Source organism: Nylanderia fulva, unplaced genomic scaffold, assembly GCF_048542155.1.
Source record: "Nylanderia fulva isolate GAGA-0341 unplaced genomic scaffold, ASM4854215v1 Scaffold13, whole genome shotgun sequence".
Classification (NCBI taxonomy): domain Eukaryota; kingdom Metazoa; phylum Arthropoda; class Insecta; order Hymenoptera; family Formicidae; genus Nylanderia; species Nylanderia fulva.
Genome location: NW_028189518.1, coordinates 2,114,513 through 2,124,208, shown reverse-complemented (window position 1 = coordinate 2,124,208; position 9,696 = coordinate 2,114,513). Strand labels below are relative to the sequence as shown.

Sequence of the window (9,696 nt, the reverse complement as noted above, 5' to 3'; positions counted from 1 at the left end):
TAACTCGCGCAATGACTTGCGCGTTTCGCGCGTAAATCCGGTTTCACATCGAGAGCGAATTTGAATATAATCTCTCTTTTGACAAGCGCGTCGTATTCCGTATATAATGTATTATCCATAGATGTCCCGCGATTTTGTTCCTTACAATGACGAATGCGCTAGGCGGTCGCGATTAATCTATTTAATGGAGATTCCGAGAAGAGAGCGGCGCGAGTAAACACGGTGGGACATGTTAATGAGCGACGCGTCACCCGATAGCATCGAACACGAGCGTTTCGCGAGTATTCACCAATTATAATTGGCCCGTAATTAATGACACCCGTCGTTATTGACAGCCGGGCGAGCTGATGCGCGCGTCGCCGCGCGATAATGCGAATTACTTGCCTCGACCGCGCCCCTTGATCCCATTTCGGGCTCCGGCTTATTTTTAGGCTTAATTGCCCCAACGTGTTATGGCATAATCGCCGTCACGGTGGTACGAACCAGATCGTGAGATATCGCGCGGCAATTGCGAATGTTTACGATCATACCCGCGCCTCCCGTGCTCGGATTGCCGAGTAATTTTATGAAGAACCGGTGCACGCAAGATAAATAATTTGGAAAAGGAATTTAATGGCATCGCTCTGTGCGTCTCTGTGTGTGTGATGCAATCCAAGTGTTGCGAGAATCGCAGCCTGATGGTGTGTTTGCACCAGTTTGCGATTACTATATACTTAAAGCTTGCACAACGCGGAATGTAAATTTGATCGGATTTTTATTTTGTTAACTTCTTGTAATTGTATATAATTTGCGTGCACAGATCTATGTACACGCGATTATACAATAAAAGATTTATCATTTATTATTTATCTTTTTATCACATTTATTGACGATTTAATAGGATGCTTGCGAATGTGTGGATGTACGGACGCTTGCATGGAAAAGATTTATTTTTCAAAAAAGCGCGATACACGTTTACAGTGCGTATCGACGAGGGACAACGATTATAACTATTGTATATATATATATATATATTTATATATATATAGTGTATACACTCGCCTAAAATCGATTGATATCGGTAAATAACTTAATAAATTCCGTTAATATCACAACACATTATTTTTCACACTTGACCTCGTACGCGCCGAGATTTCCTTTGCGCCTCTTCGAAGACAGCCAACCCGCCGTATGGTTCATCTGGTCGAGAGATCGTTTCACGTTCGCTCGATACTCGTCTTCGTAAGCGTTGAGATACAAGTTCTTGAGAAATATTTGATTATCCAGCTCGGAAGGCGGCAGGAATCGTTTCGAGCGGCTCTGCTGCTGCGCCTGCAGCTCGTCGAAGGTGAATTGTTTTGATTTTGCATCGTCGGCGGACTTCCGCGAATTCTTTTGATCGCCGACCGACTTTACGGACAGAAGCTTCCTCTTTTGTCGCGGCGAGCCCCCGGCAGCATCCTCCGAGGCATTTCGTATTCGCTTGCTACGATGCTTCGGCGTTCCTTCTTTGGCCGGGATCTCGTTGTCCAGCACGGCGGCGTCGTTACTCGGGATTGTCGATGATTGATTATTGTATGACTCGACCTCTTTCGGCGCCGGTGTCGTGCTGGTTTCTACGACTACACTCTCCTCCGTCGAGGAGTTTAATCGATTTTGTATGATATGTTTGAAAAACGCGTACATCTCGCCGACCGTGAAAGTCGTGCCGTTTCTCACGGTGAACTTGTCGATATTCATCTTTTTGATTAGCTCTTCGGTCGCGTTCCGCGCCTCCAACATTGACAATTTCTCGGTTACGTAACTGTTGACGAACTCGTAGAAGCCCTTGTAATAATTCTTCCTATGCTTCTTCTTATCCTTACGTTTCTCGGCGTGCGACAGACCTTTTTTCTTCGCGTCCTTTCGAATCTGCTTCTCGTTCCATCGTATTGACTTGTTATAGAATCGCATGATTCGTTCGAACTCCCGTTTTAATTTAATGAACTCTCTCTGATTGCGTATCTCGAAGTCCGAGCGGTTTCTGCTGTTGTTTCGTCGCGATTCTGCGAGATCCACGTGGAAGAAATTTTTGCTCATTGCGTTCAACAAATCGTGCATGGTATTATTGCTAGAATTATTCGGTTGTCTGGCGTCCATGCGCTGTAATTTTCTGTATACCATTTTGAGAAAGTCGATCATTCTCTCCTCTCGCAGACGAGATTTATTGCCGTGACCAGCATGCGTTTTCCAAACCGATGGTTCGGTTGCATTGGTGTTGTTCTGATAACTGATACCGGATGCTGGCTTCGCCTCCGATTTATGCTTGGCATGTTCGCGACTGCGATTCATCTCCATATGCAGAAGTTTCTTGCCCACTTTACGGAAGAAATCAATGAATTTTCTGAAACATTAATATTTAATTTATATATATATATATATATATATATATAATTTATTAATACATTTTTTAAAATAATTCTGTTCTTAAATAAATATATTTAAGAAAATAATTAATAGAGAAATAATATAAAAACATTCTTAAAAGCAAATAAAATAATTTTTCAATTAATCAATCAAATTTTTGTAGTATGGCATGACTTCAAGTTATTTAATCGTTTACTTTTTGCATCAACAAACTTATACAAGTTTTTTATCGATAATATTTATACTCACTGTAACTTTAGAGTAACGTTGTAATTCAAAGTAACATCGTCGTCCACTGATCTACGTCGTCTGCTCCATCTGAGTCTAGGATGCTGTCCAAGAATACACTTAGGTAACTCCTTGGGACTCCACGCACCGCCTATGCACGTCGCACCGGCTGGTCCTTCGTCGAGAACGTAACCTTTGTCGCAATCGTACATAATCTGCTTGTTGTTGACGATCTTTCTGACGTACGGCCTGTAATCGTAAACTCCCATATTGCCCACTAAGAAAACCTTGCCATTCGGGATGAAGCCGGGAAACGGGCAGAAGACTTGATTGCAATGCGGTATATCGCCGATCCAGTTGCCGTAGCGGCACTGCACGGACGTGGAATCGTTCTTAGGGCCGCCGCCTACCAGCTCGAAGCCATCCTTGCACTTGAAAACCGCCTTCATGCCGTGGTCCGTCTTCGGCGCGATCACCATCCCGTTCTTCGGACTCTTCGGCATCTGCTTACAGCGGGCCGGCGAGCAACTCGGCACTATCGACCAAGTACCGTTGTTGCATAACACCGGCGTGCTGTTGGCGGCGAATTCGTAATTCTGAATGCAGCTAACCAGAAGTCTCTCGCCGTGTTCCACCACCGTAACGTTGTTAATGTGATCTCTGTCGTGGCTGGCCACGGTGACGTGACCGTTTTCAATCTGCGGGACGACGCACGGGGCTAAACATTGCGGTAGAGGATAACGCCATTTACCGTCTTTCTGACAGACGGAAGAAGTATTGCCCTCGAGTTTCATGTGATCCTTGCAGCGGAAAATTAAGCTGGCGCCCATACCTGTGCCTGCGATCGCGATAATTTCATAAAAAAAGAAGGAAATTTGTAAAATACTGCTTACTCATAATTAAAGTTATATTATCTGTTGAATTTGATATGAAACACACCCGCCTCAATGTTTTCGATCCAACCGTTATACAGTACGCCAGGTAAGCCGCAATTGATTTCCTGGCAAGTAGGCGTCTTTCCAGTCCATTTTCTGTCAGCACCGCAACGTCTCGTTGCTGCGCCTACAACGGTATAACCGTACTTGCATTCGTATGATACGATGGAATTATACGCGTAGGAGGTGTAGACAGCCTTGCCGTTGACTGGATTATCCGGCTTCGGACACTGTACGGACGTGACCTACACGAGATATGTATTAAGCACGCGTCAAGGTACGTTTCTGAGAAACATATTTCGATTTTGACGTTTGATTATTAATTTCTTACTTGAACGCATTGCGGCAACTCCTTCGGGATCCACGTTCCGTCCGCCAGGCACAACTTTTCCGCTTTACCAATTAATTCATAACCCTCCGAGCAGTGATACGCAACGCGACACTCATACGTGTAACATTCCCCTTAAAAGCAGTATCAATATTGATAAATACGAGTCTTTACCGAATTGTAAAATATTGAACATGTTAATCGATCGAACTTACCAGAGTGCCATCCGCTAGCAATGTCTGGAGGTGATCCACAGCTTTGAGGCTTGCAAGTGATGTCCGGCCCGAACCAGCTAGCACTACCTTCCATCAGTAGACATTTCGCTCGCTTCACCCCCATCGCCACGTATCCATGACCGCAGAAATATTGCACCGTACTATCAAGATCGAAGGTCGTCTGCTCCGATGGAGCGTTGTGGCGTGCATTTGGAATCTTCGGCGGTAACGAGCAGAAGGAGGTGGAATCCTTCTTACAGGACGGAGTGGTCCCGCTCCACTGACCGTCGGCGCGACACGTTCTTTCAGATATACCAACCATAAAGTAATCGGTGTCGCAGGCGTAATGGATTCTATCCCCGAAATATTTTCCGGTGACAGTCATTACACCGTGATCAATCTCGGTCAACGCCGGACATTCGCGCTCGGGCTTGATGCATGACATTCCGCAGGCTCCGTCGCATCTGCATTTCTTCTTCTTGCTCTTACAGTCTTCGTCGGTCGAGCATTTTCGCAGACACTTCTGACCCATCAGTTCCGCCTGCTCCTCGTCTCTCGGACACATGGCAGAGGGTGAGTTTCGTGGATTCTTATAGATCCGGCCGTCGTCGTCGACCTCGGGTTTCGGATGATAGCCTTCGTCATCGTCATCGTCCTCGTCGTCATCATCCCAGTCATCGTCGTCGTCATCATCGTCATCGTCTACGGCTGCTTGCTGCCGAAGCTTCGATTCCGATGTGAGAAACTGAGCGCACAGCAAAAGTAACAGAACAATCGCGCTTGGTCTCATTCTGATCGAAGAAAAGATTTCTAGATTCCGCGAAGATTCAGTTTGGAGATACGTTTACGGTCGGACCACGACACGACGACACCCGGACACGAGACGTTTACATGACCGCTCGACTATCCGAACTGACCATCTCACTCGGAGACCTACGAAGAGCCAATGCCGTGATCCCTCAGGTGCGCACGATCACCCATCGAAGTGCACCAGAAGTCCCGCTCAGAGCACCGCGGATGTCATCTCGTGTTCCGGGGATGACGTTGTTTCTCTCGCGAATGCGACTGCTAATCGAGCCCGGCTCTTCAGCGTCCGGGAAGATTAGGGACTCTCTCCGTCGGTCTCTCTTGCCGGAATGCTCTTCCGCTCCTACTGGCTCCACCTCGCTTCCTCTCGTTCTATCCTGGAAGCTTTTTTCTTTATTGTACGGACTGCGGTCCCCCGCTGACGGGAATTCGCGAATATTCGCGCATCTCGCCGCGCGCATCCTGCCTGTTCAATACATCTCTTGATTCTCTCAGCTTCCAGCAGATGGCGAGGAGAAACTCGGTGATAAAAACATTGAAGGGTTGCGCAGCCACCTACCCTGGGCACTCATCTCTTCGTGATGGTATTCAGATATAATGACAGTTTTAAGCGAACCTTGTTTTTAAATCGAATTTTCATTTCTAATTATTATAATCGAACTTTGACTGTAATTATAATTGACGAGGAAATTAACGTAGCGATATACTTTTGATGCTATGCAGCAAACTACTGATTGAAATATTATCAAGCTTTAGAAAGTTTTTTAAATTTGATTCTCAACTTTAAAAAACTCATAGTCAAAGAAATCGTTAAACATTTCCAAAGTGAAAAGTGTCTACTGTGTAATTAACGGCTATTAAACTTTAATCACATTTTTCATTGTTTAAACATAAATTGTTGAAAAAAAATGTCTTGCAAAATACACATAAGAGACAAAAAAAAATAAGAGAGAAGCTGAACAAAACCGAGCAAAAACGCAACGTCGCGAAAATGGTGTCGTAAAAATTACAACAAGGAAAGGTGTTAAAATCGTGACATTTCTTCTCTTGAGATATACAACTGTACACGCGCGAGCCAATCCTAAGCTCTTCGAGCACAATACACGCAGCGGATACGAATTGTCTCTCTAAAAGCGTTCGCCTTGGCCTCTCCTTGGCTTCTCCTTTTTCGTACGACGTGCAACAAGTGCACTTTGTCTGTTCAAATGTTGCCTGAGATCGTTCACCGCGATGACCTCATGATTTCACGAAGTTACGAAGACGAGACGTCTCATAGAAAAAAATTTGCAATTTTCAATTTAACGGCGCCACGACGATCTGCATGACAAAGAGAGCTATTTGCTTATCTTGGCGTCGAGTAGCGAACGAGTGAAAAATACGCGAGTCTTGTACGAGCGTGGGTAGTAGCTCGGAGATCGGTTTTCATCGGACAAAGTCGAGCCTATCTCTGGCTTGTGCTTGTTAGTCGTCACGCTACCAAGATAATCCTCGATCTCTAAGTCAAGCATCATTGTTAGGGTAAGCCTATGTCAACCATTGTCTTCGTAACGATAGCAATCTATTGATATGGTTCAATGCCCCGGCAACACTATGGGTGATCCTTGATTCAATCTCATGATCAATCGCTCTTCATCATTCTTGCACCGTGTCTCCAGAATATCTTCATATGTCTTATTCAAATGAGACGTTTCCGAATAGCTCTCATTTGAGGGAAAAGAAACAGTCAAGAAGATTCAACTATTACATGCGATATATACTGTAGTATTATTTTACAAAAATTTATTGTAAAAAAATAATACTTATATAAATATATATTTCTTATGCTTACGACTTATAAAATATTTAAATTTATAAGAAATTTAATTAATATGTAAAAAAACCATATATTACAGCGGAAGTAATCGTTAATATTTTTTGAACTGATTACAATGTTTTGTTCCTTTTTATGTACTTATGTCGTTACGGTAAAATGACAACTTCGTTTTTAATAAGATTGGTTCTGGAGTCATTCAGTGTCAGGGCCATTTTCATAGCATAAGACCGGATTGACAGAGTGGCAGCAACTCGGTAGCTGAGAATGGGAGTGGCTGGAAGACAAGAGGACAGCTTGCTCAAAGACATCCTCGTGGCGCCTCTTCACTGTAAGGAATGAAGGAAAACAGTGGGTCTCAATCATCGTGTGACCAATTTTACAAAATACCGCTTTACTTTCTAACGTGATTAACCGTAATCTTTATTCTCTTGTAGAAGAGATTTAGTCAAAGGTACACAAATTAGAATAATGTCAAGAGGATTTTTTGAACGAGTACAACATAAATATATAATATGAGAGACTCTGTTGTCGAGTTTCTTCTAAGGATGTCTCTTTTCGTCCTCGATGGACGGCACACGCCTCGTCAGTTTTAGAAACCAGAACTGACTATCAAAGTGTCGGTTTACTGTTGCGTTACATGACATTGCATGCTTCTTTTCATTTTACTTTCTCTCCGAAAAGCTCGAAGAGTGGGTCTCGTATCCGACTTTTTAAGCAATTTTTTTATTCTACTAATTTTTTTTTAAGTTGCGCGAGAGTCAAGAATACGAGAAAACATGACTGGCGAAGTTTCTCGTTAAGCTTCTCCCGAAGAGTTTAAAAAGGTCTAAGAAGTAAATTTCGCCGTAAATTCGCAGAGTGTTTCACTTTTTTTCAATTAACTTTATCCGCGCCGGATGTGGAAAAGTACGAAACAAAAAAAAAGAAAGAAAAAGAAACCTCGACTCTCGGCAAAAGCTACGCGTTTCTGCTCATTCTGCAGCTCGTTACGCGACCATTATCCCCAGTCTCGCGAATCCATTATTCTCTCTTCAGCCTCTCGAAGGTTCTTTTGCGATTCGCGCACCGTCCACATGACGCTGCGAAATAATGGTTTACGGTCGTTCTCCGGGTCCGAGAATCTCCGGACTCTGATCGCGCGCATACATACTCGTCGGCTCGCGCATAATCCGGTTGCAATCTTTCGCACTCAATCACGAAGCAAATGACGCCAGTTGGCGTTGGTCTAGAAGAGGCAAAATTACAGAATGAAATTGATTTAAGCAGACGCCTCCGGGGATATGCAAGAGAGTTTTGCCACCGGACGTTTCGGCTTATGGCCGATGATTGCCTGTCCTAGTGAGTTTCTACACATTTATCATATGACAAAGTAAAAATTCAAACAAGTAACTACTGTTCAAACAATTGACTTTGTCAATTTTTTACTTTGTTTTATTAATTTTTTAAATTATTTATAATAAAGATTGATTTTTGTAATTATATTTATCTGCTATCGAATACGTGTATAACACATCTTAAATTATTATTCCGTTAAAATGTCAGACACACGCGTATTTGCTAATCAATGAAATTTGTGAAAATGTTTCTGTCTCGTCGAAAGATCACTTCTTATCATCCGATAAATGTCTCGGTACAATCTTCCGTCGCCTATTGGCACTTAAACTTTCTTTTAACTGCCAGCATCCACTTCGGATGAACGATCTCGAGCACTCTCGAGCATCGCGGAGGCATCCACGTCGTCACTTACTCATTGAATCTTTATGTGCCGCTGACGCTTCTTTGTGCGCGAACACGCTGGTCACCGAGCGCGTTCATTTGACAGATGCACCTACGCTTGGCGAACCTCTTTCAACTCGATATATGTCTTAAGCTACATTTAATGGATCGCAAACGAACGTTAAGAATTATTAGACAACACTTTTTCAAGTTTCTGTTATTGAAGTATCGTAAGGAATTTTCGATGTAATCAAGAAGCGCGCTTTTTTCTACGGAGAGAATTATTGATTAATTTAAATTTAATATGCACAACTTGGCACGATTTAAGATATTTTCAGCAACGCCTGATTTATCTCCGATTATATAAAATTTTTCTCGCGATAACGAATGTAAAGTTGAAACGAATATAAAACTTTACTGCAAACTTCTACAGGAGAATCATAACTGTTAATCTAGCGATAAGTTTCTGTCTACATTTCTCTTGTAGAAGCAATAAAAAGGATTAATATGTTTTATCGTCGTAATATACATAATTCTGCAATTCATGAAATGTCAAGATAACAATCCTCGCGAGATGTGTGAATCATCGTCTTTTTTGAATACTGATTGTGAAAAATACGAGGATTTTAATGATACAACGGTAAGACTGCAATAAAGTTGCGTTTGCTTTTTGCACTCTCGTTCATTCCATCGCATATTCGGCGTCGTTATTTGTAATTCGTATTAACTCATCACGTGTCATTTAGCACACTATTATCTCTTTAATGACCGACAATTTAAAAAAAATATTTAAAGCGATTGTTTTTTCTCTCTTATCGCTAATCCTAATTAATGTATTTTAGCACGTTAAGGAACAATAATTAAAATTGTGCAAGGCATATTTTTAATCAATTCTCAGCAAAAATATACTATAGATATTTAATAGTATGTAAAAAGTTACATCTACAGTATATTGCATGTTATTAAGAATATCAAGATAAAACAAAATAAAATTCAAAAGTCTGCAGCGCAGAACACAGATATCACACTAATTTTATTTTATTCTTAACAAATCTAACCAATTACAAATTATTTATGTTTTGTAAAAATCTTTATAACACGAGATAAAGATATTTATACTTCAAGCAAAAAATTGACTCGATAAAAGTTTAAATCTATAACACGTATCTTGGAATTAAAAGCCGTTCAGTAAATATTTAAACAGTACGAAGGGTTCTCTCGTTTACGTATCGTTCCGTCGATATCGACATCGTAAAATTCGTTCGAAGC

General features: G+C 42.0%; 1 protein-coding gene across 1 annotated transcript; it reads right to left on the bottom strand.

The window, feature by feature from the left end:
- Nucleotides 1–911: 911 nt before the first annotated feature.
- Hasp (Hig-anchoring scaffold protein) lies at nt 912–5,318 on the bottom strand. Its single transcript, XM_029304830.2, has 5 exons — nt 4,092–5,318; nt 3,880–4,010; nt 3,553–3,793; nt 2,635–3,451; nt 912–2,362 (listed from the first exon to the last, which is right to left on the bottom strand). The coding sequence occupies exons 1-5, from the start codon at nt 4,879–4,881 to the stop codon at nt 1,099–1,101; spliced, it is 3,243 nt and encodes a 1,080-aa protein (XP_029160663.1). The 5' UTR covers nt 4,882–5,318; the 3' UTR covers nt 912–1,098.
- Between the last annotated feature and the right edge of the window lie 4,378 nt (nt 5,319–9,696).